Genomic DNA, 17,701 nt, shown 5'->3' with positions numbered 1-17,701 from the left:
TGTGTGTGTGTGTGTGTGTGTGTGCTCTTAAAGTGACGTCTCTTTCGAGTCCTTGGGTGGCCTGAAGGTCAGTATCTCTGTGAAAGTGTGACCTGCACAACACAAAAGAGGAAACTGTTATTAACAGCAATGCTAAACTCAAGTTCAACAACTAAGACACTGCCTGCCTCGCTGATTATGTTACGAATCAAGGCAGCTTCTGTGTATTATTAGATTTGAAATCTGCATCAAGTAAGAGTAGCATACACTGACCTCTTTTGGCCTAGAGAAGGTACTGCAACTTCATGGAACAGTTCATTTTCTAGTCTGTTTTTTTGCTGTTGTTTTTTTTTTAAATTTTATTTTACTATCATTCACATTGTCAATTTTTACCTATTATCTATACATCTTTACTGTATGTTTGGGGTTATCTGAAAGAAAAATCTGGTTCTTCAGCAGTTAAATGCCCCACTTTGTTTGGTTGTTTGGTGTTAACCAGGAAGCATTAGAGGCTTTCTTAGATTTGTTTTTTTAACCTGAAGAACAACTGCTGGCTGCAGATTAGAACAAAAAAAGGAGAATTGGGGGGAAAGGACCAAAACAGTAAAGGTCTGTGCCAAAACATTAACAGCTGAGTAATAGGTTTTTTGCAACTCGATTAATTTCAATTGAATTCTATTTTATATAATGTAAAATCACAACAACAGTCATCTCAAGGCGCTTTATGTTGTAAAGACCCTACAAATATACAGAGAAAACCCCAACAATCAGATGAGCCCTGTGAGCAGGCACTTGGTGACAGTGGGAAAGAAAAACTCCCTTTTAACAGGAAGAAACCTCTGGCAGAACTAGCCTCGCCCCTCCCATTCTACTTTTAAATACCCTCAGAACCACAAGTAAGCCAGCAATCTGATAGTGTGATGTAGAGGAGATACGGTTTTATGAGGTCTTTTAAGATAAGATAACATGATTTTACATTCGATTCTGGATTCAACAGACTTCTTTCATATTTCTTTCAGAATATTTTTGAACAACTCCAGTATTTTTTTATTACGTTTCCACAGGTCCAGCGGCAGTTCTGTGTTGTCTAGGGTCTGATCGTATGGCAGCGCCTCGGTCTCCTCCTCCGTATCTCTGAACTCACTGAAGAAAGGGAGGTCAAGCGCCTCAGAGGCGCTCAGCCTCTGGTCAGGGTCCAGAAGCAGCATCTTTTCCAAGACACATACAGCTGTAATGCAGAGACATGTCATATTCTGGATGATAGTAGCTTAGTGTAATTTATGGATGGTGTATGATCACGTACCATTTGAGCTAGCTTTGGAGAAAATTGAGTGCAAATCCTTTTTTGGCACTTTTGGTAAGCTTCTGATGTAGTTTCTGGCCTGTTCGCAGAGGGAGAGGAAGAAGGTTGATAATTTGAAATATTAAATCAGTGACAGCACATATGTCTACTATTGTCATTTCAACAAGCTCCACCCACTTACTGCTCAAACCTTCTATTTGTGAGGGGCAGCCAATCATGAGAAAGTTGCTTTAAAAGGCGGAGGGGGCTGCACCAAATCAATCTAATGCAAACCAAGATTAAAACTTTTGGAAATGGAATTGAGCATAAGAGGTGACCTTTCCACATGCTTGATTAAAGTCTACACAGAAAAGTAATTCTTTAAAGTCTAATTCAATGCAAATGTCACCTGAGTGCTACTCATCTAGAATACAAGAATAAGACGCATGCACCAGTTTGGCGAAATGTACCGTATTTTCCACACTGTAAGGCGCACTTAAAATCCTTTAATTTTCTCAAAAATCGCCAGTGCGCCTTATAACCTGGTGCGCCTTATGTATGAATTCTGGATGTGATTACTGACCTCGAACTGATTTTATGTAGTACACGGCGCTCAAAAATCTGTCAAAAAATGTTTTAGTACGACTTTGGTAAGCTATGAAGACGCACCGCTTGATGGATTGTCGGAGGATTGTGACTACCGTAGTCAGAAGCCTTGGACTCTGTGTAATCTGGGTCCAAAATTCCGTCCACTTCAGGTCCCAAAGTCAAACGAACACTGCAGCATCACTGAGAGTTAAAAACTGTCTAAATTCTTTCATCTTTAATAAAATGATCAGCGTTGCTGCTTTACCAGGTGTAACAATTAAGTTTAATATCCAGGCATCCATGAAAACAGAATTTATTAAATTTAATGGAGTTAGAAGTTAGCAGGAAGTTAGCTCGCTAGTTTCCACCTAAACATGATATAGCATGTTCTGACTGAGAGATTTCTGAAAAAATTCAAACGTACAGCTCTGCTATCACTTCCAACATAAATGAAGACAGAAAACTAAACAGCAGTGAAGTTTGTAGGGTTACTGAAGTTGGGCTAGCTGGTATATAATGATGTGCTACGTGATCACTAGCAACACAGCTATGTTAGCATAACATAAGCACAGTGAAGCTGGAGGATGAACGCTAACTTTTTTCCACTCAATAAAGGTTTATGCTAGGGTTCCCGATGGTTAGGAACAAATGCAATTACATGGCAGGATGCTGTAAACTGACCAAACTTAAGTCAGGAGAACAACTGAGATAATCCATCCACAATACGAGGTTAGTCATTAATATACTGCAACAACATGGGAAACGAGCAGCTGCGAGAGAATTCAACATTAATGAATCAATGTTACGGAAGTGGAAGTAGCGTGAAAAATGAGTTGAGTAAAGTTTGACTTATCTGACTGTTTTGTTTCACTTAATGCACCTTATAATCCGGTGCGCCTTATGGTACGAAAAATAGAGCATTACAGTAACTAAGAAAATAGGTAAGGAAGATGCACTGCTCTCGACTCCCAGTGCCAAGAAAGTCCTAAACACAGCTACTCCTGTGCTTTCAATCTGAAAAATATGTGTTTCAAACATACTGTGAGAAAAAAGGAATGGTTTTGATACATTTCTGTGCATCTTTTTGTGATGAGAACTGTGAAAACGCTGTGACCAACTTTGTATTGGAATGCATTATAGCAACTATGAAACCAGACTGACCACAGCTGCTTTTCCCTTTGAGGTCTGAGAGAGCAAATTGCATATCTTTTACAGCCCTCCCCTTTTTCAACTTTACAGCCAGTGTTTCATACTCAAAGGGAACTGTAACCCCGGGTTATCACTTACATCTTGACTTTGTAGTTTCACAATAAAGTCAGGAGATGGGGTTCCTGTAATCTTCATGATTTCCCTCAGCTGGTCCAGGTCTGACAGTGAAATATGGTTAAGAAGGGTGTGTTTAACTGATTTTTGATATTCAATTGTGAGCTTTCTTTTCAGCTTGCAAGTATAATGGGATCAACATGAAGAGACAGTAAAAATAGGAAAATGGGGAATAAGTCTTAATTTTGCTGTGAAGTGAAGGATTCAGGTGGTTAGTCTTAAACATAGACTGCATATAAAAGATGGCAAGGGTTACACGCTAGACTAACACGGTGAAGGATACGGTCGTTGCCTTTGAACAACGGCTTTCCCAGCAGCATCTCCGCCATTATGCAACCTGCCGACCAGATATCCACTGCAACCCAAAGCAAAGCATCTTTATCTGCAATTCTGGATTAAGAAAGAAATATATCCCCCTGATTTTTACCCCCATCCCTATAAGAAAGATAGCTGTACCAGTTTGCGTATAGTGCATCCAGTTGAGGATAACCTCTGGCGCTCTGTACCACCGTGTCACCACATAGCCGGTCATTTCAGAATCAGCCTGCCTCGCCAGGCCAAAATCCAGAATCTGAAGTGGAGGAAATAACTGAACTTTAACACAGAACGTGACTACGTCTAGAGACTTCACATCGATACATCTTCTTTGTTATTCGGCATTACCTTTAACTCACAGTCTGGGTTAATGGCTAAATTTCCAGGTTTAAGATCCTGTGGTGAAAAGAAATGTTAAGACCAATGAGACCAAGAGATACAAACAGTATGTGATTCCGGTTTAACATTAGTCATTAAAAGTAGGAATTCAACTCAATTTTATTTACATTCCACAAATGTATAATGTAACAACCCTTATTATTGTGATACAGCACCACTAGGGGGTGTTGTCCTGCTATTGTAGTAGTTGGGGAGACTCCTAGTGTGTGTGTGAGTGCAGCGGCAGCCATTACAGCCGAGCAGTCTGTTCAGAGAGAGACCTCATCATTGTAACGCGATGGCACCGGCGACTACCCATCCCCGCACATGTAAGTATGGACAGAGGAGAGCCGTGGAGACCTGGCATGTATGGTCTTATGTTGCTAACATCAAATAAGGTCTGTTGTTCGATTTAACTGACTGGCCTCGAGTTATCCAGCTAACCTACACACCACATGCCCGCTGGACCCACTAGCCGCTCTTTCTTCGCCAGACTGCCGTTACAATAACAGACATTGCCTCAAAGTGCTTTATATTGTATGCATAAATACCCTAAAATTTATTCGATTAAATTACATAATCCCCTGTGAGAAAGCACTTGGTGACAGTAGGAAGAAAAAAATCCCTTTTAACAGGATGAAACATCTGGCAGAGCCAGGGTCGGGGAGGGGCGGCCATCTGCCGTGAGTGGTTGGTGGTGAGGGGAGAAGAAGAGAACGGAGGGAGGCAGGACAAAGGATTTGGAATTGGAAGGCTTGTTTCTTTAGCAGGGCTAGCAAGGGTGAAAAAAGGACACATTTTTTAGCAGTAATTGATACGTTTTCTGCTCTAATAAGCAGTTCTCTGAGAGGCAGGAAAAATCAAGGAAAGGCTTTTGAAAATAGACATTTCAATAACACGATCTAACAGTCAGCGTATCAGACACAAACGCACACACTTACATAACAAAGCTCCCTGTGTGAGAATCGAGATGAATGGGACCGAGTATAAAAAAGAGAAAGTAGCCCCGCCACCCCCAAAGCTCATAGTCTAAAAGGTCAAAGGTCACCTACCCTGTGAATGATCCCTGCTGAGTGGATATACTGTGGAGAAAGCAGAGAGAGGGGGCATCAGATCAGCTCACTGAAACACTTTCCTGTTGTTTCAAGAAATTTCATGAGGGTTTCATTCACCTTGAGTCCTTTCAGCATCTGATAGACGAGGAACTGCACTCTGTCCTCCGATAACCTCTCCAGCTTCATCAGCTTGCCGAGGTCGGTGCCCATGAACGGCATCACCAGATAACTGCGGAGAGGCATGGGATCAATTCAAATGAGCTCTGTCTGATTCTTTAAGAGTGGTTAAGGAGAGCAGAGAGAAACTTACAAGTCACGAAACCGGTCGAGTGAGATTTCAGGAGTGAAAACATCCAACAGCCCAATGACCTGATAAGCCAGGAGGGAAAAAAAGCTCAATTAAAATCCGACTGGAATGATATTTAATCACATCTCTTCTCCTTCAAGCATGAACTTCAACATCTGCTATAATGTGAGTCGTATTTGCTGTTCCCGCGTCTTACGTTTTCGTGCTTCATGTGTTTGAGAAGTCGCAGCTCTCTGTAGGCCCTTTTGGCAAAAAGTTTGGTCTGGAAAGGCCGGTGGAGTTTCTTGATGGCCACCTGTGTCCCTATCCGGCGGTCCCATGCTGAACTGATGAGCAAGAAAACAGGTTTTATTGTCAGACTGAAATTTAAACTGGAATTACAAACCCCGATTGCACAATGAAATATTTTTTAATGATCTGAATTAAAACCAGAAACAACTGCATCTTTCCATGTTTTTTCCATAGAAATGTGTTTCTTTTGTTGTGTTCTTGGTTTCAGTCAGGCACCTGTCCCGTTTTTAGTGTGTGTGTGGATGTATTTCCCAGTTAAGCAAACTTGTGCTTTTCCTAGCAGGACAAGTCACCGTGTCTGCAGTGGGAAAAAATGTAGACTGCAATGTGACTGGAGACAAAGTGCATTCTGAGGAATTAACTCAGGGTCTTTAGCTTGACCCTAACAATAAGAGTTGGGGGTGGGTTTTCTTTGTTGACCCTCAGTCACAGTACACAATGCAAAGAGGGGCCCTAGACAGCCATCTGTGGAGAGACCACTGACCAAAAGAGCACATACAACCAGGACCTGATGCTTAGATAGGCTTTTATTGCAACATAAGATGCAGTGGTGTGCAGAAATCTTGAGTCGCTTTTCATTTATTTACAATTTCCTAGAAAAATGGGAAATGGAAACAGAGATTTATTGAGACAAGTGTTAAAACATACGTGGAAATAAAGCATATAAGCCAAAAACAGAATTTATAATTCTAATAAGCTTGAAAGTGGATAATTGGTAGGTCCAACATCATTCTTTAACACAGCCTGATCTCTCTTTGGCAAGTTTCCTTGTAGTTTCTTTAAGAAGTCTTCAGGACGGACATTCAAAGCTCTCCTTTGGATGTTGACTGACTGATACTACACTGCTTTGACAGTGTTGAGGTCCGGACTCTTGGGGAGGCCAATGCAAACACATACAATTGGCAATGTGTTTGTTATCAATATCCATTTTGACGAGATCTCCAACAGCTGGCTAAAATGGAGCCTCAAACCATGACAGAACCTCCAACATGTTCTATGGATGGCTGTAGACACTTGCTGTTGTACCTCTGTGCTGTCCTCTGAATCAATTTTTTAAATTTGTATTCATCAGCCCACAAAACCCGTTTCCACTGATTTTCAGTCCAGTTCTGGTGTAATTTCTCTTCGTCCTCCTTCCTTGACAGCTGCCCTCAATAAACAGTAAATGGATCAACTGAAGAGTCAGGTGCATCTCTCAGGTCCTGTGTCAGCTTGGTTTTTTTTTCCAGTTTCTTAAGGACAGGACTCTTTTTTTTAACAACACACTGCACACGCTGCTAAGACATGCCAAGTTTTTGGCTAATAGCACTTTGGGAATTCCCTTGTTGGTGCAAGGCAACATTTCATGCCTGTCCAACTGTGTTACTTTGGTATTTCTCATAGATTCAACTGAAGAAACAGGAACAAATGTTGTGTTTTTGAAACAAGCTGCTAGGAACAAAGTGCAAAACTGATTATTTGCTAAGCTGACTGTTGTCTGTAGGCAACACTTGAGTTAGCATGTCTTCTTCATGCTTTGCTGACCAATCAGCGAACAAGTAAGGAGGGAAAATAATCCCTCTGAAAATGGTCAGGTACAAGGACTGGACTGAAAATGGGTCAAAAAGGAGCCAAAGAAAAACGTTGAAAGATTTTGAGAAATCCCGAGGAAACAATTTAGAAATTACAAGCAAGCCTGGCTCCCTGGAAGCAAAATATAAAGAAATGAAAGGAGGCTCAAGACTTTTCAGACCGTGCTGTACTTTATAGCCTTTCACAGTATGTACACAGACGTTGCTTAAAGTCTAACAGATTTGTCCAACTACATAACACGCACAGGATAGGTTGAGTTTGTTGACAATCAGTCCAACACAACAGATTTTTTCTTTTTTAATCAAATTCTTTTAAAACTTTCAGCTACAACTTGCATAACTCACCACACAGTCCCATATGCTCCCGTTCCGACCTGCTTCAAGTCTCGATACCGCTCCGGTACCTCCCACACGGTTCTGTTGATCTCCTGCCTGTAGAACCCCGTCCTGGAGCGCACAGCCATACCCTACCGACGAACAAGGCTGCGGCTCCGCTCCAAACTCTCATGTGAAGAAATAAAAGTTCCACAGTAAAGAGCAGCTGTAGAAACTGCTGGGGCGCAAAATTCCTCCAGATGCGATCTCTTGTGCGCTTTGGAGGATCGATACTCACGGCCCCCCAGGACGCACACGCAGACTCACGCGCACTGAATTGTTAGTGGTTGTTTCTGGTCGCCCATGGCACTCTGTGGGTGTGTCTACAATGTGGGGGAAAGACTGCAAAACATCTGTCCACCCTATAAGGTTAGGTTCCCCCTGCGTCCCTTCAGAGCTAACCTTGGCTTCTAACATAAAGTCAGTAAGCTTTCTTTTTTTTTTTTTTGGGGTTTTTTAGGATCTTGATATTATTTTGAGTTAAGTTATATTTTCTTTTACACCTGGTTGTGTGCACCTCAGTTTAAATACCTGATATACATGTCAGTGCTTTTAGCAGGGGCATGTCCAGAGTGGGCGCATGGGGTGCCTTGACCCCAAATCCAAAATATAGGATGTCTGAGCAAAATCCATGTTCAGCCGTCTTAATTAATTATTGGCAACACAAATTTTATTTTTTTGAATTCCTTCTACAGTGGCTCTGAGAGTTCAAACGCACTGCAACTTTAGAAAATTTCTGGAAAGCACAAAAAACACAGTGGATGTTAAATAAACACAACAAAAGCAGAAAAAGTGAAACAATGGAAGTAGAAAAATGCTAGTGTTTGGGGGTGGAAGATAAAGATGTGATGGAACAGCTGCAGACACGACAGAAATCCAAATATGCGAAGGATTTTACTGAAACATGCTTAAAAGAAGGGGAGGATTCACTGGTGATGTGAGGGAGAAAGGATGCTAGGCAATGTGTCTTTTAATCACATTATTCATAAAATACTGTTTATGTTTGCTATTTCCTGTTTAGCCTGTCATCATGAATTACTACCCCCCAATAACAAATTCTGTGTTTTGTGAGGGGTTTTTGTGTGGGGGCTCTTGCTATTTTTTTTTCTCTTTTATTCAACTTTGATCGTCTTTGTGTATTTTTCCAGTGCTGGTGTTTTCTTACATTGCAGTGCATTTTTCCTCACAGGGGCACTGTATATTTTTGAAATATACAAAATATACTGCAAATTCCTTGTGAGAAAATCCATTTAGTCAGTTGGAACACCCCATTAAAAAGCAAACAAACAAAAATGGAAAACCTGTTTTCTTCAGAGCAAAACAAATACTAAATGATGAGGTTTGTAGTGTCTGAGTTTTACATGTAAAACCACCATCATCATCTAGATTGCTTTATGTCTTTATAGTATATATTTATGTCAACAATGTATTTTATTCACAATTAATGGTTCTAGTCCAATCTATAAAAATCACACGTTTAATGATATGAAGTATGCAAGAATGATGTGTACTCTATGTGAGACATTTTGGCAAACAGAGATGATCGAGTTTATTCTGTTGAAGCCAAAGCTTAAAAGTCATGGTACTGTCTGATGACGAGAAAATCCTTTGAATCATTTGGAAACTAAGAGCTGACATTCATTTTAGCGATTTGAAACTCAGGACTACAGTTGACTCACACGCCACCATGTATTCAAAAGTCATAACTTGTAACAAACATACATACATACATATACATTCAGTTTGCAGTTGCTAATTAAATCCACCACATATACAACATAAGCACATAACACTGTAACATTCAGAGCTCACACCTTGACTGAGACACAGTTTTGATTAATTTAGACTTCAAATTCAACATTTTTCATCCAGTATTAGTGGAGAACTTGCACAAAAGGCTACATGTAGCACTCCAGTGTGAACCAATCTGGGGGGGGGGGAAGGAAAAATAAAAGAATAAACTTTCTTTCTTGTGTCCTTAAAGAATTATTCTTCACGCAGAAGTAATCTTGCTGGTTGAGTTTAATGTGAGCAGATTGAATCAAGAAACTCAGAAGACTTTGCATTACTGCGATGGAGCACATATGGATATGTCCACGGGTACATGGTTATTTTTTTAAAACAGCGTTTTTCTGCTTTTTTGTTGTTAAAAAAAAATTGTATTCAAAAAAAAAATCACAGTGTCACGCTCATTTACCTTAATTATGAGTGGACAAAAGGCCAAATGCAGAGAAAGAAGCTATGTTTACCAAAATGCCCGCGTACATGTGAGCAAGTCTGGGATACAATTCACTTCATGTAGCTAGGAGTGGTTTATCTGTCAAGACACATGCTAAAATTCAATTCATATGCTGTAGTATTAAACCTTAAATAAGTGCCAATGATGTGTATAGACCATTCTTTACTGACAGAACTTTATCAGTACATTTATTCTAGCTAGTTTTAAAAACCTAACTAGGCTACAATAACAGCTACAGTTTCACCTTAGCTAGTCTTGTGAATGCCTGCGCTAATACCTGACATCGGAAGGCAAGCCAATTCACTTATTTGTTTTATACCTGACATTCTAGCCAACATTTGCCAACATAGTTTACATATTGAATTAAACATCAGCAGCAGTCAGATATAAATGTGAATAGAGTGTTTAACTGGCTTACTTTGCTTCTTATCCTGTTGTTCAACATGGACAATTAAAATGATTCAATTACAATTTAAACCTATTATTTAGTTTGTTGCATTCAACTTCAAATACCTTTCACTTGATATTTTCACTGACCTTCAGGGCAAAATCTGTGGTTTGTTGGCTGTGCTTACAGTGGTTTAATACCATGCTATTATTAAAACAGCAGCAGCAGCAGCAGCAAAAAAAAAAAAAAAAAGTTACGAGAACTGAAACTCCAGTTTGTGGCAAGATGAGTGACACATCAGTGGGGAAGTCAGCCATTTGTTAGAAAAATGCATATATGCGTTCGGCTTGTGTGCTTACGCAAATATTTCCAGTCAGAGTTGCTAAGCATGAATATTTATGTTACAATGTTGCACCAAGCTTTTAACTGCAGCAAACTAAAATACACGTAATGGAGGTTAAAAAAGAGATGATCCAAGAATTATGGAAAGAAAAGAAAAAGATGCTTAGGTAACATGAAAGATGACTAATGAGCTCCCTGGTTGCCACAAGCAGCCAAATATGGCTGCTTTCTGTGAATCATCAGTCTGTGGTGTTTGACCGGTCAATGCTTGGATGAAGCTACAAGTTGCATAACAGATTATTATCCAGCATTGTTAGACACCTTCTGGGAACTGATTCTGACAATTTGCACAATGTCTGTAATGTTAACAGTTGTAAACACAAATGGGGATCTGTATTAGACAGCAGAGCAGTAGAGAGACCTTAAGGAGCAGGGCCAAAGCCAACAGGTGATCGGTTGACAGCAGAATCTGTATATGAGGAAAGAGACTCACACTGTAAACACAGATCCGCAGGGCAATCATTCTGTTTCAGCTTTGGCATATATTAATTATCTTGCTAATTAATAGCACAATTGGTGTTTACTATTCTGTAAGGATGGGATGACTTTTCATCCATGGAAGAACATTTTCAGACATGAATTACAAAGACAGAGGAGGTGAAACACTGGTTACATTTCCTGGTAATGCCTCTTTCTCAACCCCAAACTGGTTTAATAGCAGTGTGGCAGACACAGTAAGCAGTGGTTATAATACACCACCAGTAATATGCTTTAACAATAAAATGCACAGAAGTCATGCATCAGTAGTATGCAGGGTGAATGCTAAGCTGTTCTGTGATGTGAAATGGTATCACTGCAAGCATGATTTTTATATATGAAAGCTTTATGGCAATCGTCTTGATGATGACACAGCATTCCTGTTGTTGCTTTGGAAATCCTAGTGTGCATTTTTTTCCTCCTCCCACACCTTCTGTTGGTCTTTAAACAAAGTTCAGTTTCTTAAAGTTGCTTCCTCACATGAATCCTCACGTCCTCCGTGGCCCCTGATATTGAGCAGTTCCTTATTTTACCCTCAGTGAGCGGAACCATAACAGGAAGCAACTTTCTGCACTGGTGAAATCCTTTTTTTAAACTCGAAAATGTTCCCTGTAATAGTAATGTTCACATGTGATCCCATGGAGACCATCCTGCCCTGCTGCTCAGACAAACTCATGACAGGAAATCAAACACAGTCATTTCCTTTGCTTGTTTTTCCAGCCCTCCTTGCATTTATTGACTACATGGTCCTTCTTCAAGCAGAGGAGGAGGCAGAGCAGTAAAAGTCTCACTGCTCCACCTGAAGGCTGTCAGTCTTGCTGCCAGATGCTTTGAAGCTGTTCACCTCTTCAAATACCAACTCTGTGGACGTAAATGAAGAAGAAGGGAGAAGAAACACTGTTAGGCGTGTTGCTCAATATTCGGAATGTAACAATAGAAACAATAGAAATTGTGACATTGCAAAAGCACCTTCTTGATGTTTCATGGCAACAACACAGGATAATATAATGTGCATACTTTAAAGTTTCTTCAGGTTGCTATATTAGTCCAATATAGCAACATATTACAGTCGATAAAACCCAAACATAAAGCATAAACTAAAGCTGGCTGCCCCTCCCTGGTTCTGCTGGAAGTTTCTTCCTGTTAAAAGGAAGTTTTTCCTTTCCACTTTTGCCAAGTGCTTGCCCTGAGGTCCTTGGAGGGTCATCTCTGTGTTCAATATAAATTGCCTTCTTTAGGTTTTCAACAAACTTAAAGAAGTCGAGATGCTTTTCTTTCCTCGCTCCTTAGACTACGATGGCCTGGATGACTGAGAACCTTCACAGACATACCACCCACCATAACATTGGTACAGATGGTGTTTTAAGATCAAGACCGTGTGGGGCTATAGACATGACAGTGCTGCCCCCCCTGCAGAATAATCCATCTCATTACACCCCCTAAAACTGCTAGAGAATGATTTGGCAACGATGAAAAAAGAGCCCAAGGCACAGACCCAGGCTCAAAACTCTCCAAACTGCCTCTATTGGTTTTGCCAAAACAAACTCCACCCACAGGACCCTATGAATTAGCTGCCAGTGTGCTCTTGCCAGACACCACAAGGTTTTCCCAGATGTCACGTGTCTATGCCCTGGCTGGTCAGAGTTGTTTTGGCAGCACAGTATGAGGCAGGTGGTGTTGTGGTGAATACTAGTCTCTTAGATGGTGCATTTCTGCAACACCCATGCAATATGAAATGTGAAAATCAGTGCAGCTTGAATATATTGTCTTCTTGTTCCAACAGACTTTTATTTCAAATGGTACTTTTTTATTTGCAGAAGAGGAAGTTGCTACTGGCACCACAAATCTAAAACCTCGACAAATGTCTTTCATAGTCATACTTTCTAGTTTGACAGCAGGGACTACAGCAGAATTCTGTGTTTCAGGTAAGACGTGAGTATGGTATCTTCTGTCAGCTGTTTTAAATCATAAAATCACCAAATTTTAAAGAGAGGCTTTACCTTTCCATTCTTCTAAAGTTCGGTCTTTGCTCTCCAGTGTTTGGTCATAGGGCTGGGCCTCTGGCTCGTCATCTGGATCATGGTACTGGGAGAAGTAGGGGTGGGAAAGAGCTTCGCTAGCTGAGATCCTCCCGTCACAGTCCAGAACCAGCATGCGCTTCAGCAGATCAACAGCTAAAAGAGAGACAAAAAAAATAGACAAATGAAAGAAGGAAATAGCAGGAGGTCCAAAATTTAATTTAAGCCTATATGGTTAAAATGCATTTCAAATTTGCAGGCTGGAGAGAGTTACTTTTAGCAGAGTCTTAATGGTTTTCAATTGAATTTGAGAAGCTGATAATCCAATCTGCAGTCCATCACCCACCCAGTGGATTTGCCCCTCTGAAGATCTTTTCCAAGTCCTGTTGGGGCATGAAGGGCAGAGATTGGATGTACTTCTGTGCCTGCAAATACACACCAATGTTACACTCATGGCAAGTCACAATTTGGATAACATGTCCAACCACTGGTGATCAATTATGTCCAACACTCAGACATACTGACAGCCAGGTCAATGGAGTGACTAATCAATCAGAGCAGTTTGCTTTTGTCAGTAGAAACAGCTTTTGCGGAAAGCATTATTTTGACATTCCCAATCTCTTTGTAGAGTCCTCACATGTTCAGAGCAGATCTTCTTTAACAGCTCTGGTGTCGGAGTTCCCACCACCTCCATGATTCTCTTCAGCTGGTCGATATCTTAGCACAGGAGGAGTTAAGGGCCATCGAGATTTGCGGAAGTCATCAACTCGCAAGATTTGGCTCATTAGAGTATCTTTTCACATACCGAGGCAGATCGCTGCTTAAAAGACATCTCGAAGCCTGACAGCACAGAAAGATCAGTAAATCAAATTTGTTTTAGAGCCCCTCTGAGACACTGAATACAACAGCCTAGACAATTCGGTCTTTTGTGTTTGCTCCTATTCATTCCCCAGTTTCTCTCTGTTGAAGCAGCTCCCCCCATAGAAAGGCCTATGATTGTAATGCAAATCCACAAGAGGTCCGCATCCATGGGGCGGTTTAAAGAGGCAATGGAAGGTTCCCACTAAGAGAGAAGAAAAGCTGCAAATTGCGGTGGACTCATGCCACGATGATAAGGATACAGTCAGTGCCGGGAAAAAGGACTTTTCCCTTCAGTAGCTCTCCCATAATGCATCCCACTGACCAGATATCAACTGAAACAGAAACACTACAGGTTCAGCCATTCAGCATTTGCCCATTTTATTGCTGCCAAATGCGAAATACTTTGAAAACCTCATTCGGTGTCTTTCATTCGATGGCATCTTACCATTCTGATTGTAGTGCATCCAGTTGAGCATGATCTCTGGTGCTCGATACCAGCGAGTCGCCACATAACCTGTCATCTCATCATCTGTCTGCCTGGCTAAGCCAAAGTCAAGGATCTGTAGGACAGATGAACATTTTATTTCCAGATTGATGGATTTCATTGGGTGTAATGTAGCATTTGTAGGGTTAAACTAAAGACCAGTCTTACCCTAAGCTCACAGTCCTCATTCACTGCCACATTGCTTGGCTTGAGGTCCTGAAGACGTTGGTTAAATAGATAGAGAAACATCACAAGAATTAAAACATATCTGAAACTCAGCAGCATGAGCAAAATAACCATTATCCCATTTTCTGATCGACTTTTTTTTTCAAAATGTGAAATGTACTCTCAGAATTTCACCCAATGAAACATGCTGATATGTTTATGTTATAATGCCGGACAGTCTGGAGGTGATTTTATCACCTTAAAACATTTTAAGAAACGAAATAGGAAAATGCTTAAGATGTTGTCGTTTCAACCACCAAAGTGCAGCAGTGGTCTCTTGACCAAGGCAAGAAGAAGGAACTCACTCTGTGGATCAATCCAGCTGAATGGATGTACTGTTCAACAGGTGGCGTGGCAGGGGTACAGGGGGAGGAGAGAGAGAGAAGATGGGGGTCAACAGTGCAGCTCAGAATTTAACTTTCTGCCTCTTTTGTCTATCGGAGAGCGAAGAGCCAGCATCTACAGGCAGCTGGATGATTCAGTGTTAGATGGCAAATCTTGGAATTGTGGATTTCAAAGTCTGTGTGCACTTCAGTGTAGTGATTTCAATGTTACATTGTATATAAATGATCAAAAGTTATCTATTTGATTTTCACAGAACTGTTTTGAAGCCTCGCCATCCACCATCTTTTGTTTTTTGAAGTCACATGTCAGTGGTACGCTATGGTAGCAGTATGTCAATCACCCTAAAGCATATTGAACTTTTTTAAAAAACAAAAGACAAAACCAAACATAATGGGATGTATAGAACGAATGTCTTGCTATGTAAAGTCACCAGAAAAATGTCAGAAATGATGTGTTTTTTTCAGCCAGTCTTCAGCACGTTTTAGGCATCAACAGATTAAAGGTGGACCTAGTGTTTGCCCCCTTCCTGATTTCCTAGTGTGTTGCATATTTGTCACACTTAAATGTTTCAGATTGTCAAACAAATTTTAATATTAGACAAAGACAACCTGAGTATATAGAAAATGCACTTGTTAAATCACGATTTCATTGATAAAGTGAAAAAAGTTACCTAAACCTACCTGGTCGTGTGTGAAAAAGTAATTTCCCTTCTTGTTAAATGATTGATTAACTGTAATTAACCGCCATGTTTTGAAAATTTGAGTTCAGTTTGGCTAAACACACTCAGGCCTGATTACTGGCAGGACTGTTGAATCAAGAAATCACTTAAATAGAAGCTGTCTGACGAAGTAAAGCAGGTAAAAAGAGCTCAAAAAGCAACACATCACGCCACAATCTAAAGGAACTACTGAGAAACAAAGTTACTGACATCTATCAGTCTGGAAAGGGTTAAAAAGCCATTTCTAAGGCTTTAGGACTCCATTGAACCAAAGTTTGAACCATTATCCACAAATCGAGAAAACTTGGAACAGTGGTGAAGCTTCCCAGGAGTGACCAACCGACCAAATTTACTCCAAAAGCATATCAACAACTCATCCAGGAGGTCACAAAAGAACCCAGAACAACATTAAGGAACGACGGGCTTCACATTTCTCAGTTAAGGTCAGAGTTCATGGTTCAACAATAATAAAGAGACTGGGCAAAAATGGCATCCATGGGAGAGTTCAAGGAGAAAACCACTGCTGACCAAAAGGAACAGAAAGACTCGTCTCGCATTTGCCAAAAAGACTTTTGTGAACTGACAAGACAAAAGCTGAACTTTCTGAAATGTTTTAGTCCCGGTGGTAGTGTGATGGTCTGGGGCTTTCTGTCAAAACATCCTGAAGGAGAATGTCCGGCCATCCGTTTGTGACCTAGATACGGCAATTTGTGCTTACTTGTGTTACCTTTCTATAAATATTTACATTTGTTTGATGACCTGAAGCATTTAAGTGTGACAAACATGCAAAAAAGTGATCTCCAGTTAAAAAAACAAACAAACAAACAAACAAGAAAGAAAGAAAAAAACAAGATGGCGATGACCAAAATTCCAGGTTTGTGTATTCAAATCAGAGTCTGTCTGTGTTTTGTATACAGTCTATGATTCGCTGCTGTTACATGTGTCTGCTGGCATTAAAACAGACACAGCTGATTATTCATGTTGCAGTGTGGCATGCAGGAGATACTCGTGATGCAGTAAATTACCTTCAGGCCACGGAGGAGCTGGTAAATTAAGAACTGCACATGCTCATCTGACAACCTCTGAAATTTGACTATATTATTGAGGTCTGCGCCCATCAGGTTAGTCACCAGGTAGCTGGAAAAGAGGAGAGAGTCTGCATGAGTGAATGGGGGAGGGCATTTCAGTTCAGAGGAGAACATGGAGGTGCTGCCATAGCAACCATCTGACATCTCTACAAGCCTATAATCCCCCTAGGATTGCCTGTATATATACATCAGTATGCCCTCTAATAAGAGAAATATCTAAAAAGGTGGACAGCTGTACAGCTTGTAGAAAACACCGAGGGAAAAACAAAGATTTACAGCTCATTGAAGTCTTCTAATGTGGCAGCAGGTGTGAAGACGTCGAGCAGCCCTATTACCTGCAGAGACAGAAACAGAAGCAGAGCGGATCAATAACGGAGCGAAAAACATTCAGAGAGCCACGTCTGTCTGTCTCTGGGTATTTTTATAAGGAGCACTAACATTCTCGTGTTTCATGTGCTTGAGAAGCCTGAGTTCCCGGTACGAGCGGCGACTGTGTATGAGAGACTGGAAAGGCCTGGATAGCTTCTTCACCGCAACCTTTTGCCTTAAGACCACATCGTACGCCGAGCTGCAAAAAGCAAACAGAAAAAGCATTTAACATGTGTGTGGATATACTTAAATGCAGTGCCATTAACACACCGAGCTAGGCTAAGCTACTACTTCACGCTGTGATGAATGCCTGAAAGTTGAAAATAAAAAGAGAAACGGGCTGGAAGAGTTTGAAACATAAGCAGACGGGAGAAGTGAGTGAAAGAGGATGTGGTGGAACAAGGGAAGCGAGGATGTCAGATATTGTAAAAGTGCTGCTGGGGTTTTTTTTCATCTGACTCTTTTGAAATGTAGATGTCACTCCACATATTGAACACTGAGCCCTGCTGCGGCTCATGCTGAATGCCTTTGTGGTGCCAGTGTCTTTTCAGGCCTGCCAGCTTTGCAACCGCTCTTAGAAAGAATAATAATACAGCCATCAGAGGGTGGAACAGACCAACAGG

General features: G+C 40.9%; 2 protein-coding genes across 2 annotated transcripts; both read right to left on the bottom strand.

Annotated features, from left to right (window-relative positions):
• Positions 1-6: 6 nt before the first annotated feature.
• On the bottom strand, positions 7-7,778 carry mapk12b (mitogen-activated protein kinase 12b). The gene is made up of 12 exons (XM_005733082.1): positions 7,435-7,778; positions 5,424-5,553; positions 5,231-5,289; positions 5,038-5,149; positions 4,918-4,947; positions 3,836-3,883; positions 3,629-3,743; positions 3,456-3,527; positions 3,137-3,216; positions 1,283-1,361; positions 1,034-1,207; positions 7-92 (listed from the first exon to the last, which is right to left on the bottom strand). Exons 1-12 carry the CDS (start codon positions 7,551-7,553, stop codon positions 28-30), a joined length of 1,083 nt encoding a protein of 360 aa, XP_005733139.1. The 5' UTR covers positions 7,554-7,778; the 3' UTR covers positions 7-27.
• A 1,164-nt stretch (positions 7,779-8,942) lies between these two features.
• mapk11 (mitogen-activated protein kinase 11) lies at positions 8,943-17,386 on the bottom strand. The gene is made up of 11 exons (XM_005733081.1): positions 17,148-17,386; positions 16,986-17,044; positions 16,647-16,758; positions 14,864-14,893; positions 14,502-14,549; positions 14,295-14,409; positions 14,110-14,181; positions 13,626-13,705; positions 13,335-13,413; positions 12,971-13,144; positions 8,943-11,831 (listed from the first exon to the last, which is right to left on the bottom strand). The coding sequence occupies exons 1-11, from the start codon at positions 17,301-17,303 to the stop codon at positions 11,758-11,760; spliced, it is 999 nt and encodes a 332-aa protein (XP_005733138.1). The 5' UTR covers positions 17,304-17,386; the 3' UTR covers positions 8,943-11,757.
• Positions 17,387-17,701: the final 315 nt, after the last annotated feature.

This window comes from Pundamilia nyererei, unplaced genomic scaffold (assembly GCF_000239375.1).
Source record: "Pundamilia nyererei isolate P.nyererei 1_Seehausen unplaced genomic scaffold, PunNye1.0 scaffold00050, whole genome shotgun sequence".
NCBI classification, from domain to species: Eukaryota; Metazoa; Chordata; class Actinopteri; order Cichliformes; family Cichlidae; genus Pundamilia; species Pundamilia nyererei.
Note: the sequence above shows the minus strand (reverse complement) of the source record. Positions and strands in the feature narration are given on the sequence as shown.

What these genes read in the sequence shown, in the direction of transcription:
- mapk11 (XM_005733081.1), bottom strand. Translation starts at nt 17,303, where the DNA reads ATGCTTTTTCTGTTTGCTTTTTGCAGCTCGGCGTACGATGTGGTCTTA. An exon ending in TTAGAAGACTTCAATGAGCT is followed by an intron (nt 16,759 to 16,985) that starts GTAAATCTTTGT and finishes CCTCTTTTCCAG; the next exon opens with CTACCTGGTGACTAACCTGA. An exon ending in CCTTTTTCCCGGCACTGACT is followed by an intron (nt 13,706 to 14,109) that starts GTATCCTTATCA and finishes TCCTGTGCTAAG; the next exon opens with ATATCGACCAGCTGAAGAGA.
- mapk12b (XM_005733082.1), bottom strand. Translation starts at nt 7,553, where the DNA reads ATGGCTGTGCGCTCCAGGACGGGGTTCTACAGGCAGGAGATCAACAGA. An exon ending in AGATGCTGAAAGGACTCAAG is followed by an intron (nt 4,948 to 5,037) that starts GTGAATGAAACC and finishes CTTTCTCCACAG; the next exon opens with TATATCCACTCAGCAGGGAT. An exon ending in CAGCAGGGATCATTCACAGG is followed by an intron (nt 3,884 to 4,917) that starts GTAGGTGACCTT and finishes TTTTCACCACAG; the next exon opens with GATCTTAAACCTGGAAATTT.